The sequence below is a fragment of the Ctenopharyngodon idella genome, chromosome 6 (assembly GCF_019924925.1).
Source record: "Ctenopharyngodon idella isolate HZGC_01 chromosome 6, HZGC01, whole genome shotgun sequence".
Classification (NCBI taxonomy): domain Eukaryota; kingdom Metazoa; phylum Chordata; class Actinopteri; order Cypriniformes; family Xenocyprididae; genus Ctenopharyngodon; species Ctenopharyngodon idella.
In genome coordinates, this window is record NC_067225.1 from 6,395,941 (window position 1) to 6,414,423 (window position 18,483).

Below are 18,483 nucleotides of genomic sequence, written 5' to 3' on the forward strand. Positions count from 1 at the left end.
ATAATATAATACAATATAATAATACGTTTTAATATAAACATTCTTACGACTCACAACCTGTCAAAACATTGCCTAGCCCTTTTTTCTCCACGTTATTTAAAGTATCTGAGAAATTTGTTGTCACATGTGTTTATGCAGAACTCATTTGCATCCAACGCTGCTATAGAAACCGGTCGACGCATCTACGCACAGAAATTCGACACTACGGCGGAACGTTCTCTTGACGTCACGTCAGGCGGAAGCAGCCAATCGTGGCGCACCTAGTGTGTAGTAACACGTCACTCTACTGAGCTCCAGGAACCGGCCGGGGGCGAATCCTGCTCGACGAAGTCATTTTCATTTTTCCATGGTGGTGTGAGCGCGGTTATTATATATTATTTATTTCAGCCTGGATCAAAGTCCTCATCCATTAAAAAGGTACGTCTATTGCTGTGTTTTAGGAATGAAATCGGGGACCGTTGATGTGTTAGATTTAAATCGCCGACCCCGGATTAGGTTAGCGGAAGTCAGTAATGTTAGTGAGCGTTAACCGGTTATACGGATGCATTTAGCAGTATGTTTTGGCATTAATGTTCAAGATAATCAATATTTTTAAATTATATTACTACTGTATATCTTGCTTCCCCCGCTTTCATTTTATGTGGTATAATGAAACTGTGTTGGAATTATCCGATGCTAGCTTGACCACTAAAATGTATATGTACGCTTGAAGTCAATCAGATGTTTATATTTTTACTACAATATGTTTGATCGTAAAATAATATATTAATGCCAATATAATATATTTAAAACCCTGTTCAATCAGTTGCTAAATTGTCTAGTGTGCTGACCATTTCTTAACAGTTTGTTAGACTATTTTTTTTTTTTTTCTTGTTTTGTGATTTTTGACATGCACAGCATGTCTATGTCATTTGGAACAGTGAGTTCATGCCTGTTTGGAAACTCTATCATTGTGTAACCAAACAGTCAATACAGGTATTGGACCATGATTTAGTGTTTAGGACAGGCATTTCCAGGGATCCCTCTGGTTTAGGGTTATCAGAGGCTAAAGTCTTCTCTAATACTTTGAAGTGATTTGTGTTTAGTCAGCAAACCTGTGACTTGAGTTGAGTACAAACTCAGAAAAAAATTGTACAAAAGCTGTCACTGGGGCAGTACCCTTTCAAAAGGTACACCTATTTACCCCTTAAGGGTACATATTAGTACCTAAATTGTACATATTGGTCAACTGGTACATAAGTGTGCTGCCCCAGTGACAGTTTTTTTTTTTTTCAGAGAATGTAGACTCTAGCACAGGTGTGTCCCAAAGTAGTACACGTGGCTTAAAAATAGCATCTGGTTTTGCACCTCAAAACATCTACGCAGATCTCTGATCAACAAATTCTTCATGACGTTTTGGGTTTGGCGACGATAACCACTCTCGTCAAGTGGCTTTGTTCAAAGATGACAGCTGCGTGAAAGAATTCCCTAAGTCAGAACGAATATAAAGGAATGCAATTTCCGTTTGCATTGCTGACATGGGCGACATCATACTTGTCACTCAGGTATTTGCTTTTAATTTTACGCTCTGCTATCCTACTCGTCCAGTTTGGAGACTCAACCCATTAGGTGTGGTTTAGGGTTAAAAAGACTTTGCTGCTCACTGTTTACTCATTTTGCTCTTTCTGGTCGTTCACAGTTGTTCACACTGTCATGGCGACCTACCAAGATTTCATCCAACAGAACGAAGATCGTGATGGAATACGCTGCAGTTGGAACCTCTGGCCTTCCAGCCGCCTGGAGGCTACACGGCTAGTGGTTCCTGTGTCCTGCCTTTACACTCCTCTCAAAGAGAGACCGGACCTGCCTCCTGTCCAGTACGAGCCAGTACTGTGCAGCCGGGCCAATTGCAAAGCCGTACTCAACCCACTCTGGTAAGGACTGAATCACTTTTCCAAGCAGTGTTTGTTTGTACAGTGTGTGGTCATTATAGATAAATATCATGGTGACATCTGATGATATCTGAATGACTAATTAGTTGGTGGACTAGAATTGGTATGAATTAAGCTTACGGTCAGCAGAACATTTTATTCCATTTTTTTTATTGAACGTTGTTTTCTTTTATCATACTGCTGTTGCAATCAATTTATAAACACAATAAAGCACAACATAACTTGGTTTAGGGGATTTCTTTAGGTGAACCTGGATTAGATGTATTTTGGTGTTGACTGTTTTTCTGGGGTTTTTTTTATTTAGTGTTAGTAAAATAGTGCTTTGCTCAAGTGGAGATTTGGTCCTTTCCTTTAGTTTTCCACAGACTTGCTAATCACATTATTCCAGAGCTTTTTAAAATGTTAAAATAGTCTATAAAGACTTAAAAGCAACAATTAGCAGTTCACTAACCTGACCCAATTAACATACACAATGACAATGTGACACATTGCTGTGAATAAAGGAAGACAATTGTTTCTCTTCATGTGCTAATGACTTGCTTATGAAAGGGTTTGTCCTAGACAACTTTAGCCCCTTTAACACTTGATTTCTTTTTGTAGTCAAGTGGACTTCAGAGCCAAGATATGGGCCTGCAACTTCTGCTTCCAGAGAAACTCTGTGAGTATATATTACTGAATAAACTCCTTTTCATTCTTGGCTTTGCTACATATGATTCTCTAACATCAGTCACACCTGTCACTATAAGTAAATATTAATCTGTTTCTTCACAGTTTCCTCCATCATACGCAGGCATTTCAGAAGTGAATCAGCCTGCAGAACTAATGCCTCAGTTCTCCACCATTGAGTACATAGTGCAGGTAAATTTACATTTACCCTGTGTACTCTGTACTGTACATAGACATAACATACTGTACAAACATCTAGATTAACTACAACTCCTTTAGCTCACAGACAGCTGCTTGTCAAAAGCCACGTTGTCATTCTGTGTGATACTATTAGTGTCTTTTGATAAGTGACACATTTTTCCATATTTAAATTTTAAAGTGAAATATGTCATTTCTGTCAGTGTATATATGTACCTTTCAAAAGTTTGGGGTCAGTAAGTATCTTATGCTCACCATGGCTACATTTATGTGATCAGAAATACAGTTAAAACAATAATACTGTGAAATTATTATTACCATTTTTTTTTTTTTCTATTTTAATATATTAAAGCTGAATTTTCAGCATCATTACTCAGTCTTCAGTGTCACATGATCCTTCAAAAATCATTCTAATATGCCGATTTGGTGCTCAAGAAACATTTCTTATTATTATCAATGTTGAAGATGGTTATACAGCTTTTTTTATTTTTTGTGGAAACTGATAAAAATTTTTTTCAGTATAGTTTGATTTAATAGAAAGTTAAAAAGAAAAGCATTTATTTGAAATCAAAATCTTTTCATCAATCAAACTTGTCTTTGCTAAATAAAAGTATTAATTTCATTTTAAACATTTTTACTGAGCCCAAACTTGTGAACTTGGAAGTGTAAATATTAATATGAATAATATAACAAAATAATAACAATAAATGAATGAATTAAATGAATGAATGATGCTTATATTGTATTTTTTTGTAATTATTACAAAATTGTAATTATTGTCACAATTATGTAACCTTATGTATTTCTCTTCAGCGTGGACCTCCAACCCCTCTCATCTTTCTTTATGTGGTGGACACATGTCTGGAGGAAGAAGACCTCCAGGCCCTGAAAGAATCCCTACAGATGTCTCTGAGTCTCTTGCCACCCAACGCCCTGGTGGGTCTCATCACCTTCGGCCGTATGGTTCAGGTCCATGAGCTCAGCTGTGAAGGTATTGCCAAGAGCTTCGTCTTCCGTGGCACAAAGGAGCTAACACCCAAACAGATACAGGTCAGTGATCTTTCTTTATTGCGTTTGATTCACCACTCCTAAAAGCACAAAAAAGCCAACAAGAGAGTGTATAAAAACAGAGTTTTCAGTGAAATTTATTAGGTTCATCATGTGTTTGCAGGAGATGCTGGGACTGATGAAGCCAGCCACCTCTGGACAGCAAGGCAAACCACTAGCCCCTCATGACGCTGCTGCTTCCTGCAGGTGTGAGATGATTGTCATAATTTTACTTTGTGAAATCCGTCCTCCTCAGCATGCAAGAAAATGATGTAAATGAAGGCAGTTGTGCTCATTTTCTATTTTCTTTGCACCTGTTTTAGATTTCTGCAGCCTGTTCAAGCAGTCGATATGAACCTGACCGACCTTCTTGGGGAGCTGCAAAGAGACCCATGGCCTGTTCCTCAGGGGAAGAGACCTCTGCGTTCCACGGGCATCGCCCTTTCCATTGCTATTGGACTATTGGAGGTACAGCCAGCACATTATTCGTTTAAAAAGCTCATCTTGTATGGCACAATAAAATATGTATTTGACCAAAGAGCGATTAAGAGAATGTAAAAATGTGAAATGTTCAGGAAACACTTATTAGTTTTAGGTGATTATATTCAGAAATGCAACTTTGCTGTTTTTGCACATCTTCACTAAACTAACGTTTTTCTTCCTTGCATTGTAACTCTGGTCTAGCTGTGAGTTGTCAGTAATGCTGGCTATGAGGTTCAAAGTCCACTTCAGCTGTCATGTCATATCAGAACAGTTGTACCTAGTACTCAACCCAATCATTATACTTGCATAACTCTCAAGATAAGATTCAGACTACCAACTGCACTCTTGTTTGATAATAAGTCTAGCATGACTGATTTAACTTTAGCATGCATTATTCCTTTAAAAGAAAACAATAATATTTGTAATATGTGAGAAATGTTGCTTACGATTGTTTAGACTTGAATACACTGAGACAATTAAATCCACTCAGGGTGTGTTCACACTTGGCAGGTTTGGTTCAATTAAAACAAACTGGTGCGGTTCATATGAATAAATGTGAATGCTGTCATCCAAACCTTGTTGTGCACCAAATAAGTGGACCAAAACTCATATTTACAGGGGGTCTCGATCCACTTCCAAATGAACTCTGGTGCGGTTCGGACCAAAGACATCTAAACGAACCAAAAACAAGGTGCGACCCTAAAAAGGACAGAATGCTCAAGCATACCTGGTTCTTTCGTCATATGAGCTACGTTGCCCATTATAGTTTGGTACAGGTGTTGGAAACGCAGTCTCTTTGCAGCAGATCTTCGTTTGTGTGTGGAATGGAGAAATTCCTGCCATTGTTTTGATTCCTTTACACATTTTATAAGCTCTTCACGAGTTCTCAGCTGGTAGAAATACCACCATACGTATGCACACACAATGAGCGCATTTAGCCCAACACACAGATTTTTTTGGATGTTCCGTCAAAAATACATCTCTTAAAAGCTTGGTTTTTGTTTCTGATCTTTAGGTTCAGTGTTAAAAATGACAAGGTGAACACTAAGCGAACCTGTGCTAAACGTATCATTTTCTTTTTTGATCTGCACCAAGAGAACTGAACTGAGTGTGAACACACCCTTAGATTCAGTTTTGAAAACATTAAAATACAAGTTTGCATTTCATTCATTGTCTCTCTCTATTATTCTACTCCTAGGGAACTTTTCCTAACACAGGGGCCCGTGTGATGCTGTTCACCGGTGGCCCCCCAACACAAGGGCCCGGCATGGTGGTGGGAGATGAACTGAAGACCCCCATCCGCTCCTGGCACGACATCCAGAAAGACAACGCTCGCCATCTGAAGAAGGCCACTAAGGTGAATACAGATCTGGTGAAGCACTTTTAATATGAAACATTCTGTTTCATTCCTCAAAAGCTAAATAAGGGTTTCTGTTGATGTCTGTTTAGTATTACGAGACTCTGGCTAACCGCACAGCAGTAAACGGACACAGTGTTGATATCTACGCCTGTGCACTGGATCAGACGGGACTCCTAGAGATGAAATGTCTGTCCAACCTCACAGGGTAAGCATTGATTGAAGATTATTGATCTTAATAATCATTTAATGTCCTCAATATCAGAAAATAATTTCTTTAATGCCAAACAATTCCATTGAAATGTAATATATGGCTGAAATGATTTCTTGTTTTATTTTAGGGGCCACATTGTCATGGGGGATTCCTTCAACACGTCTCTGTTCAAGCAGACCTTCCAAAGAGTCTTCAGCAAAGACTACAACGGAGAGTTCCGCATGGCTTTTGGCGGTACTTTGGAAGTGAAGGTAACATAGTTGGCCTTAAACTACTGTTTAAAAGTTTTGGGTTCTGACATTTTTTTCTAAAATAAATTCATACTTTTATTCAGTTAGGATGCATTAAATTGATCCAAAGTGACAGTAAAGACATTACAATGTTACAAAAAAAAATATTTCAAATAAGTGCTGTTCTTTTGAACTTTCTATTTTTCAAAGAATCCTGAAAAAAAATTAGCATTTTCACAAAAATATTAAGCAGCACAACTGTTTTCAACATTGATGTAAATCAGAATTGTTTTTTGAGGAGCAAATCAGTATATTAGAATGATTTCTGAAGGATCATGTGACACTGAAGACTGGAGTAATGATGCTGAAAATTCAGCTTTGTATCACAGAAGCAAATTACATTTTAAATTGCAAATATTTTACAATATTACTGTTTTTACTGATCAAAAAAATGCAGCCTTGGCGAGCATAAGAGACTTCTTTAAAAAATCTTGCTGACCCCAAACTTTTGAACAGTAATGTAAGCTATTAAGTCATGCTTTCTTGTTATTCAACCTCTTAAACCTATTTGCTTTTTCCTTATCAGACCTCAAGAGAGCTGAAGGTATCGGGTGCGATCGGGCCATGCGTGTCCTTGAACTCTAAAGGACCCTGTGTTTCAGACAATGTAAGTCACAAGCATGTAACATCTCATTTCATGCGAGCTTAAGCTAGTTTTGCGTTGGATTCCAATAAGACTTCACCCATGTGTATACACATGTGAGAATGTTTCTTTATTAATTCACAGGAAATGGGCGTTGGAGGAACATGTCAGTGGAAGATTTGCAGTCTAACGCCTGCCACCACCTTGGCCATGTACTTTGAAGTAGTAAATCAGGTAAGTTATTATATAATTGGCTGTTGTATTGTATGTGCTTTGATGTTATAATAAAACTGGTATGTTTTATTTTTGTAGCACAACGCCCCTATTCCTCAGGGTGGAAGAGGAGCTATTCAGTTTGTCACACAGTACCAGCATTCAAACACACAGCGGCGGATCCGTGTCACCACCATTGCCAGGAAGTGAGTCTGGGTTTCAGCTTACAACCTCATGAAATTCTGATATCAGTCGATATCGTATTGAAGTCAATGACTTGGTTGTTCCTTTTCATTCATAAGATTTTCTTTTGTTGATGTAAACGTTTGATGTGGCCTTCGTTATCTACAGTCAACTTATCTCAAGTTTCCATGTGCTATTTGTGTTTGTTGTAGCTCAAAATAGATACGTGTGTAGTTTAAGCCCTGATTAGCTCTTCAATAGCCCACATTCTTGAGTGTTCAATTTGTGTGTTATTCGTTCTCGACAAACCGGTTCTTTCTGTTGTCACACCTAGTTGGGCTGACGCACAGTCCCAGATCCAACACATCGAGTCGTCATTTGATCAGGAGGCCTCTGCCGTTCTCATGGCCCGGCTCGGCGTTTTCAGGGCAGAGTCAGAGGAGGGGCCAGACGTTCTCCGCTGGCTGGACAGGCAGCTCATTCGCTTGGTGAGTATCACAGCTATTTAGAAGGAAATGTAGGTCAATGCCTCATTCATAAGAGGCGATATGACAAATCGTTAAGCCGTTATTACAATTATGAATGTAAAAGTTGCTTCACACTCAAGTTTTGTGTTTGTTGTTTTGTTTGCAGTGTCAGAAGTTTGGCCAGTTCAATAAAGATGATCCAAACTCCTTCAGACTGTCTGAATCTCTCTCACTCTACCCACAGGTAAAACACTGACTCTTATATTTGTGATATAGAGGTTTATAAAAAGTCAGTTTGATCAAGGTCCAAAGAAGTCTTAAAGTCTTAATTATCATTTCTAGAGGTCTTAAGTTTGGGAACGGGGGAAAAAGGATACGATTATTAAACTTCAAAAGGCGATGATTTAAATAAATGTGAGAGTTTTATGTTCAAAATGTGGCAAAAGTTCACAGTCGATGAATACCGTGTATTTATGCCAAGCGATTGCTTACTGCTGCTGAATTATGACAGTGATTCTTGTCAGAGTGCATATTTTAGCTCCTTCATCTTTTTTAATGAGCAGCTGGAAGTAGTAAAGCATATACATTTCAAATTAAGAGTCCTGGTGTATTTATAATGAAAAGACCTGTAAAAAAAAAAAATTATTGTTGAGAACTTAAAAATCCAAGGTTACTTGATGCGACACAATGTCTGCCTATTTAATTAAGTTAAATACATGATTTATTTTGAGATTGTATGGACATATGGTAATTAATTTTTAATTTGATTTTTAAAAACTGTGCATATGTGGAGAAATGGTTTGAAAATATCACATTTCTGATACTGAAAGTTGTTGGTTTTCTCTTGACAGTTCATGTTCCACTTGAGGAGATCCCCATTCCTGCAGGTGTTCAATAACAGTCCGGACGAGTCATCCTACTACAGGCATCATTTTGTGCGTCAGGATCTGACACAGTCGCTCATAATGATTCAGCCCATCCTTTACTCTTACTCTTTCTACGGCCCTCCAGAGGTGATTATAAATCCATCCATGCAATGTTATAGAGCAGAATGCTGTGCAATTCAGCTTGTACTCATCCTGTATTTGTTTGGTTTTGTAGCCTGTTCTTCTGGACAGCAGCAGCATCCTTCCTGATCGCATTCTGTTGATGGACACCTTCTTCCAGTTGGTGATTTACCATGGCGAGGTACAAATTCAAATGCTTGTATAATATCAAAACTATTTAGATAATGATTTCATTAAAAAAATCAGTGTCTTTGTTGGAAAAAAAAAAAAAAAAAAAAAAAGCTAATTGCTGTGTATTCCTTGGATACATGCTACTTTAGAATTTGGCCAAAATTTCATCTTAGAAGGTAACGTCATTTCCTGCCTAAAAATGCTGTCTATGTAGGCAGCTCACTAGTTTTTGGACCAGAACTGTTATTTTCAGGTGGTTTTTCAAATGTTAACCCTATAAAGCCTACTGTATCATATTTGATAGGCAAATTTCTAAGACTGCTAAATTATCAACATGATCAAAACTTTGCTGAAAAACCTGACATACACAATCTACTACTGGCCTTCTCAGTTGCAATAACAATAAAATAAAAAAATAAAAACTTACAAAGGTTTTGTCTAAAGGTTCAATAAACTGTTGCATTTCAAACAAAATGACTATTATTTCATATGTCAGGCTTTACAGAGTTAAATGGTTCAGTTTAGTGATGGTGTTATTGTCATCTTCACAGACCATTGCTCAGTGGAGGAAGGCTGGATACCAGGAGATGCCAGAGTATGAGAACTTCAAGCAGCTTCTTCAAGCTCCTCTGGACGACGCTCAGGAGATCTTGCAGACGCGCTTCCCAATGCCCAGATACATCGACACCGAGCACGGAGGTTCACAGGCCCGCTTCCTCCTCTCTAAAGTCAACCCTTCTCAGACACATAACAACCTCTACGCCTGGGGCCAGGTACACACCTTTTTATGTTTATCTCTTAGATGCTTGAAATAATTGGTGTTTCAAGAATGTCTGACCTCTAATATTACAAATCTTTCTTTTAGGAGTCCGGAGCACCAATCCTCACAGATGACGTTAGTCTGCAAGTTTTCATGGACCATCTCAAGAAACTGGCTGTTTCGAGTTCAGCCTAAACTTTCTGCTGAGGATCAGTAAAGGATGTACATTTAGAGTGGAGAAGAACTTTTTGAACCAATTATCTGGAGAAACTTCCATTTCCAACCTTGACACACAACAAAATGCATCTCCATGTTTGTTTAGGAGGTCCTCCAGAGAAACGGTTGTTAGATGTTTTCTAATTCTCATCTACACACGTAATTATGATTTGTCTGTCATGTTTGTTTGCTTATTTAATTAATTTAGTTTAGGTTTTGTCTAACAAAAAAGTGTTACGTTTCATATGTTCCCCCTGTAACGTCTGATTTCCCACAAGAGAGAATGTCTTCTGTCATCATGTTGCTTGTTGCTCTTTCCCAAGCTTGTTCAGACTGAAATTTCTATTAAGGCTTATTTGCGAGTATCCTTTTGTTCGTTTGTTCTTTTTTTGTATTGCACATATCGACAGTCTTCTCACTCTCATGAACTGTACTTGTGATCTGCTCACTTGCGGGGAGAAACAGTGTTTCATAGTCCTGTTCTTCCATTTCTGTAATTAAATGAGTGTTGTATGTAAAGAATTTAAATGTGACTCATGGCCCACATTCCAGTTTTACCTTGATCTATGATTATGAACTAATGCTATGCATACTATTTATAGTAAGAATCTCTTTTAGGTGTATTTCATTTCAAAAGATAAAGACGAAGTTGAGCACCTTGAATGTGCAAAATCTGGTCTTGATCTAAAATAAAATATTACAAATCAACATGACTGAGGCATCTGTACTTATATCAAGATTTTATGCCTGATAAAATGTGGCATCAAAATAATAATAAAAAATGTATTGTAATTTTCCATATCATTAATTTAACTAAAGTTTTCTTGATAATTTGTAATACAACTTAATTCTAAACAATTTCTACTTGTACATGAAAAAATACTATAGTAATTTATAGTAAATACTATAGTAAATTGTAGTATACTGTATATATTATAGTATTTACAACACTTTGTTAAAGAATGCTACAGCATACTGTAGTATTAACTATAGTGAACTGAAACTGTAATAAATACTGTAGTATAATTTAGTTTTTACTACAGTAAACTTGTAGTATAATATACCCTATAGTTGTAGAAAACTTAGTACAGTATTGGGTAAAGTAATTTGTTTATATTACTATAGTTGTTATAATACCACATCAACTATACAATTACCACAACAAATTAATTCAAGTACTTTACTATAGTATTTACATAAATTACTATAGTATTTTTTCATGTTCGTAACATTCAATAATTTCAATTGTTATTATAGAACATTATTTGACAATATCAATAGATATTAAATTAAAATTGTGTGAGTCGCCTGCATTATAAAATGTTATAGGCAACAGATTCTTTTAAAGTCTCTAGATAGAAACAAAATAGAAGACCGCAGGAAACGTTCTTTGCTCCAGGCCGGTTAGTGGAATCTGGCGCCTTCAAAGGGTCGCTAGGCCGATTGCTAAACGGAATATCGGAGTCGCAAGCAAATGTAAAGACGTTTGACTATTGATATTTGACATGCAAATAAATCTGTATGAAATGTAAAAAAAAAAAAAAAAAAAAAAAAAAAATCTAATTGTGCAGTAATCACCAACAACTGCGATTGGTTCCTCCTGGCCTGAGCGGAGAAAAGTAACAGATACCAGGTGACAGGGTTTTATTTATTTATTTTTTATTCTTTTATTATTATTTATTTTTATTTTATTTATTTATTTGCTACTTAAGCAGGGGTCGGGACAATAATTTATATCGGAATAATTACGCTCTTTAAAAGTATTTGAACTAATTAAATAAAAAACGTAGCATTTAACCCCGCCCATTTTAAGGCACTCGCTCTGATTGGCCATTCTCTAGGGAAGTGACAACACACATCATGTTTTAATATGGCAGCGTCCTTGTAAATGTTTCCAGTAGCCTGAATAAAAAAATTGACATTATATTGCAGATGGATCCTGTAAGGTGGAACCGGCGTGCGTCGCTGATCTATGCTGTTGGCGTTTGGACCCTGTTTGGTTACGGATATTACAAATACACGTACAGAGACGATCTTCCAGGTGAATTATAACAGGACACTAGAGCGTTATAGCTCACTTCACCTATAGACATTTTGACTTACATTTCAGTAATGTCGTATGTAAATGTTGATCTTAATTTTTTTTTAAATTGTCATAGCAGCTTAATAATCACTAGGGCGTTATTATACTAAAGAAATGACAACGTTTTGTCAATTTCAAAACTGCATGTATGTGTTATTGCACATATTCATAATATACTGTTGTTGTTTTTTTAGTTGAAATGCCCGTCGAAGAGGAAGACAACAGACCTAACGTGAAGAAATATGAAACGACACACTCGAAAACCACCATTGTCCATAGGGAGAATTTTGTGCCATTCTCCACAAGGTTTTTAAACCTCTTCAGATCTACAAATGAAAGTTCTCCAGAGAGTGAAAAACATGAAGAAGAGAAATAAACTGACAGTTTTTTCTTTCTGACAAAAAGATTAATTAAAAACGTATGTATGTTTTGGGACAATTCAACTCAACTGCAGTTTTAATTGAAGAGAATCAAGCTCCCTGGCAACCAGAATATACGCCTTGCATCTTAAAGATCATCTTTTGGATCAGTCAACACTTCTAGAGAAATGAATATTGTGTTCACAGTAGGCTATATGTGAAGTTAACTGGCTTCTGAAATCCCAAGCTTTTTTAAAAAAAACTGTCCGGAAAATATAACGGATGATGAACTTCTTTCTAAACATTTGTTGGTGTGTTTATTGAAATGTATTTTTTAATGTTTATGTATGTCATATTATTGGGGTTTTGTTTTTGCATTATGGTGATTTGCACTTACTAACAGTAAGCAAAAACAGGCTTATGGGTGGGTTGTGTTTTGGCTTTAATTTTGATTCCCGGTTTCACAGACAAGGCTTAAGCCTAGTCCCAGACTAAAATGCATGTTTGAGTATCCAATTAAGTCAGGCTGTTTAAATGGAATTAATGTTAAATTAAAAATACACCTGAATACCTGCAATAATTCAAGGAATTGCGCTTTTAGTCCACAAGGGGGCAAAAGCGTCATTGCGCGCAGCCGCTCAGAGGGGCGGGGCTTCGTAGAAACCGGAAGATCAAAGTGTTCGAGTGTTACACATGATTGGAGACAAAAACAATGAAGGCGATCATTCAAAGAGTAACAAAGGCAAGCGTAACAGGTACGGCACAAAGCTCCTAATTTCATAGTGAATGCTGTTGTCAGCTGGACACTCCTTGTTATATTTTCGGCTAATTTATTGAAATGAAACTGAAAGCTTCATAGTATGTACACTATACACTGATGTCACGCGTGCCCCACTTCACATTTCTAACTTATTAACAACTATACACAGACATTGAAACCTATGCATTAGATATAAGTGTTCAGATTAGCACTGTTTTAAGGACTCGTGTTGCCTTCACTTTACTGTACGATGACGTCATTCGTGCGCTTTATGACACAGTTGGGGAGGAGCAGATCAGTTCCATAGGCAGAGGACTCTGTGTCTTACTTGGCATCTCAGTGGAGGACACACAGAAGGATGTTGACTACATGTAAGTACTGATGTCTGGTCAAAATGAGTTCATGTATAATATAATAATAACAAATACTAATGAATAAATTGCATTCATTGCTTTTCTTATTTTGGAGATGTGATTTCATTCATTAAATCAGTGCTGTGGGATTGATTTAGTAAGTGGTGGATCTTGGAAAAGTATCATCTGATTGATCTGACACTTTTGTCCTGATACGTGTTAACTTGAAATTGTTTCACAACTGATTTTATAGATTTTGACTATTGTTGTTATTGATTGACACCTGTGTTGTGTTCAGCATTCATCTTTTACATCGGATTGCTTCAGGGCAAAGACTGTCAGGGCAAAGAATCACTAGGATGAATGACCATAGACCACAAGTTAAGCGGGGAGTGTAATTTTATTGGGATGTAAGCTCAGTAAAATTGACAAAAAGAGGAAAAAACAGTCTAAATCAAACAAAAAAATTAAGGTAAAAAATAGGACTGCACAACGATTAATCACGATTAATTGTTTGCAAAATAAAAGTCTGTGTTTATGTAATATATGTGTGTGTTCCGTGTATAATAATTATGTATATATAAATACACACACGTATAAATTTAAGAAATATATAAATATATATTTATTTATACATGCATACATATTTTATTTTACATATAAATATTTTATATATAAATATAACATTTTTCTTAAATATATACATGTATGTGTGTGTATTTATATATACATAATTATTATACACAGAACACACACATATATTACGTAAACACAGACTTTTATTTTGCAAACGATTAATCGCGATTAATCGTTGTGCAGCCCTAGTAAAAAATATAGTTTATACTATCGTTCAAAGGTTTAGGGTAAGATTTTTAAAAAGTTTTTGAAAGAAGTCTCCTCTGCTCACCAAGGCTTCGTTTATTTGATCAAAAATACAGTAAAATAGTAAAATTGCAAAATATTATTACAATTTCAAATACCTGTTTGCTATTTTTATATATTTTAAAATGTAATTTATTCCTGTGATGTAAAGCTGAATTTTCAGCATCATTACTCCAGTCTTCAGTGTCACATGATCCTTCAGAAATCATTTTAATATGCTGATTTGCTGCTAATATTATTATTATTGTAATCAGTGTTGAAAACAGTTGCTTAATATTTCTGTGGAAACCATGATAGATTCTTTTCAGGACTCATTAATAAACGTAAAGCTCAAAAGAACAGCATTTATTTGAAATAGAAACCTTTTGTACTATTATAAATGTCTTCGTCACTTTTGATCAATTTAATGCATCCATGCTGAATAAAACTATTAATTAATTATTCACTCCAAAATAATACTTGAGTAAATGCATTTCTTTACTCTCCTCCTGAGGGACAAACACGGATATGTGTGAGTCTTGTAGTAAATGTAGTGCCATTGTGGCCTTAAAGGAACAGTTGAGCCAAAATTTAAATTTCTGTCATTTTTTCAACTGTATTTCCGTCTTCCTAGGAACACCAAAGATGTTTTAAGGAATGTTCATGCTGCTCTTTGCTATTTTAGCCTACAGTGACCAGGGAATGTCAAATATGTATGTCTGATCAGAATGTTGTTGTTTATCAGGGTACGTAAGATTCTTAACTTGCGTGTGTTTGAGGATGAGAACGGCCGTGCCTGGAGCCGCAGCGTGATGGACAGAGAGCTGGAGGTGTTGTGTGTGAGTCAGTTCACTCTGCAGTGTATCCTCAAGGCAAATAAGCCTGACTTCCACTCTGCCATGCCGGCCGAACTGGCTCAGCCCTTCTACAACAGCATGCTGGAGCAGATGAGGGAAGCGTATAAACCAGAACTCATCAAAGGTGAGGCTAGACCAGCTAAACCTTGAAGATTTCATTCTGCTGATGAAGATTAGTTTGTTGTTTAAGGTTTTTGCTACATTAAAGGGATAGTTCACCAAAATATTAGATTTTTACTCTCATGTCATTCCAAACTTGTTTGACCTTTTTCTGCTGAAGATATTTTGAAGAATATTTCAACTGTTTTGGGGTGAGTAAATGATGAAATATGAACTATTCCTTTAATACTATTAGTCACTGAATAATTAATTAAACAGAAATTTGAAATTTTACTATGTAGTAAAAGGACGGCTAGAGCAGTGGGTATCAACCATTTAATGTATTACTTTTAATTACTATAATAATAAATTAATAGATAATTAAATAATTAATTGATTTAATAATTGTATTAATCATATAAAATGCTAAATTACTAAGTTAATAATAAAACCTATATATTTTATGTGCATTTTATATTTCATTTTAGTTTTTATTTTTAAATATTGCTATTTAGGTTTAATTTATTTTTCTTTCAGTGTTTTAATTTTATTTTAGCTTTGTCACTTAACAGAAATGTTTTATATATATATATATAATCTTGTAATTTTAGTGTTAGTTAAAGGTGCAATATGTAAGAATTTTGCAGTAAAATATCCAAAAACCACTAGGTCAGTGTTATATATTTTGTTCACTTGAGTACTTAAAATATCCCAAATGTTTCCAACTATTTGTAAATCTTGAGAAAATTGTAATTTTAACCAAGGCTCCGGGACGTGTGATGAGTCGCCTGTCAATTGCGTCATACCTGCGTTATCCTCGGTTTCTGGTTTTATTTTGTAGAAACCATGGAAACACCAAAGACGCTTTAATATATTACATGTTATAGACAAGGGAACAACTGTTTTGATATATTTATAGTAAGAAAACTAATTATTGTTATATAGCTCAGCACGTCTTATTGTTTAAATCTAATTTTCTTGATTTTTTTGCGAGTACCATGCTTTACCATGCCTCAGAGAAAAACACTATTTTGTGAAGTAGCTAACATAGCATAATCAGATGCAGCTTTATTTTTAGTAACAGTAATACAGCATTTTCTCCATCATACATTACGTTTTAAAATTAATTCCATGCCATTTCTCAACACAAGCCATCCAGCATTTAATATGATATTCTAAAATCGGTCTAACTTACTGCAGTGTGTAACAAGTGTCTCACAGCAGCCACCGAGCGAACGCAGTAACGTTATAACTCATCACCGGAAAAGCGGAAGCAGCTCCGGCAACTGTTGCATAATAAAAGTTCTGCTGCTCGTGTGTTGCGCAATCGCTCTAGCGGCCTCGTTCAGCTCCCACAACACTCGGTCCTGCTCTACTTCATACTACAGGAACGTTAATGATCGCATCCATGAACATGATTTCTGTCCATGTCCTATCCTGATTATTTTCCACCGGCTGTAAGGTGAAGACCACATGTCTCAAGATTCCGGGCTCAAATTTGGCGTCATCAAGCTACGCCTTTGTTTTGAATAGGCCTCTAGCGACCTCTAGCGGACAGAACATTTTACATATTGCACCTTTAACAATAATAACCCTGATAATTATTAATCTATTAAAATAATCTAACTTAATTGAAGTGGTAAAAAGTAAAAACATTCAAAATGTAAACAAAAAGCATATTTCTTTTTTCTCTTTCCCCCTCAGTAGCTGTAGTCAAAAAGTAGGGATTATTATTTATTTTAATTTTAATTTTAGAGTTCCAGAAGTTTTTTAAATTTCTAGAACTCTAAAATGAATTGCTGTTAATTAACAAATCAACACTCCCAGTTTCTGTTAATAAAAAGGTTGGAAAACAAGCAGCTTTGTCTTGTAGATGGGCAGTTTGGTGCAAAAATGCAGGTACTCATTCAGAATGATGGACCTGTGACCATTCATCTGGAGTCTCCTACTCGCCCTACAGACCCTAAACAGGTATCCAGCTTCGATTTGTGCTGAAATGGATGCCTTAATATTATATTCTTGATAAATTTGTAAATTATTTATTAGTTCTTAATATTCCATGACTTATTTTTGGGACTGTATGAACCCATAAAACGGTTTACCTCTCTTCCTTTTTTTTCATGCTTCAGCTGTCCAAACAAGAGAAGCAACAGCAGCGAAAAGAAAAAACCAGGACAAAAGGCCCTTCCGAGTCCAGCAGAGAGAAGGCAGCTCTGCGCTCTAAAGCAGACCCCAGCGCCAGCAGCGGAGCAGAGGGAGATGTGTCCTCTGAACGGGAACCATAGAGTACCTCACGGTAAACTATACAGCCACAGTCATACTTATGGTCTCTTATTTCTTAAACCATTTCCTCACTATCTATCTATCTATCTTTCTTCTATCTATCTATTATCTTCTCTTATTTCCCATAATTCAGTTGTTTTTTCTATTTTTTTTTTTTTTTTTATTGAACTGAATCAAACTCCAGGGGCTGTTCTTTGGAGATTGACACCAAATAGCACAGTGTGCTCATTGTATTTCTTTGTTTTTTTTTAAAGATTTTACAACTTGCGGATCCAGATTTTCCAGGGGAATGCTGCTGTCTTCAGGGACATCTCTCATTGCAGCTCATGCCTCATTACTGTCCCTCTCAAATGTCCACGATAGTGCCCAGTCGGATTTTCTTCTGAAACTTGGATTGTATATACACACAAGAACAAGTGGCAGCTCCACAATTACCAGTAGAAAAAAGACTCAGGCACATATCAGTGGTATTTTGGCACTACTTTGAACATATCTGAATATTTACTAGGCCATCTAATTTATTTAAATGTATACATCTCTGTGATATGATTTAATAAAAACAGAAAAGAAAAATGTGTATCGTTTTTGCTTATTGCATAACTGGGAAAGTAACATTGTTCTTTTTATGTATCATATTTGAATATCTCATTTAGATCTACAAAGTGAAATCATTATTCATAAATATATTTTCCATTACTTCAAAATGCTTTGCTGGTGATGCTACAGACCTGGTGGCAGTCAAATGAAATTGGATAGGTCATTCAAGTCGCACGTTGGGTTTATATTCTTATAAAAAGTGTGACCAACTGACAAAGCACAAAAGCGCTTTTGTGAGGTAATCTGTTTTATTGCATGGGACTTTGAGTAGGATTATTCCTAAACGTGAAAAACAGACGTGTATCTGTACAGCTTTGATGAATTTATAATGAATGAATTTTCCTTCAGATAATTATAAAAACAGGCATGTTTATTTTATGTGTACATGTTTTCTTATGAATATAAAAGATGTCTAGCAAGCAACATTCAAGAACATTACAGTCTG

General features: G+C 36.0%; 2 protein-coding genes across 2 annotated transcripts; both read left to right on the top strand.

Moving 5' to 3' along the window:
- The first annotated feature begins 224 nt into the window (after nucleotides 1–224).
- Nucleotides 225–10,494, top strand: sec23b (SEC23 homolog B, coat complex II component). Its single transcript, XM_051896155.1, has 19 exons — nucleotides 225–417; nucleotides 1,679–1,913; nucleotides 2,532–2,589; nucleotides 2,703–2,789; nucleotides 3,609–3,845; nucleotides 3,967–4,049; nucleotides 4,166–4,310; nucleotides 5,524–5,682; nucleotides 5,775–5,890; nucleotides 6,024–6,147; nucleotides 6,713–6,793; nucleotides 6,914–7,003; nucleotides 7,082–7,188; nucleotides 7,500–7,653; nucleotides 7,799–7,876; nucleotides 8,484–8,645; nucleotides 8,734–8,820; nucleotides 9,362–9,583; nucleotides 9,676–10,494. Exons 2-19 carry the CDS (start codon nucleotides 1,693–1,695, stop codon nucleotides 9,763–9,765), a joined length of 2,301 nt encoding a protein of 766 aa, XP_051752115.1. The 5' UTR covers nucleotides 225–417; nucleotides 1,679–1,692; the 3' UTR covers nucleotides 9,766–10,494.
- A 1,120-nt stretch (nucleotides 10,495–11,614) lies between these two features.
- Nucleotides 11,615–18,018, top strand: dtd1 (D-aminoacyl-tRNA deacylase 1). The gene is made up of 7 exons (XM_051896158.1): nucleotides 11,615–11,827; nucleotides 12,064–12,983; nucleotides 13,269–13,359; nucleotides 14,948–15,183; nucleotides 17,032–17,129; nucleotides 17,288–17,454; nucleotides 17,696–18,018. The coding sequence occupies exons 2-6, from the start codon at nucleotides 12,941–12,943 to the stop codon at nucleotides 17,441–17,443; spliced, it is 624 nt and encodes a 207-aa protein (XP_051752118.1). The 5' UTR covers nucleotides 11,615–11,827; nucleotides 12,064–12,940; the 3' UTR covers nucleotides 17,444–17,454; nucleotides 17,696–18,018.
- Nucleotides 18,019–18,483: the final 465 nt, after the last annotated feature.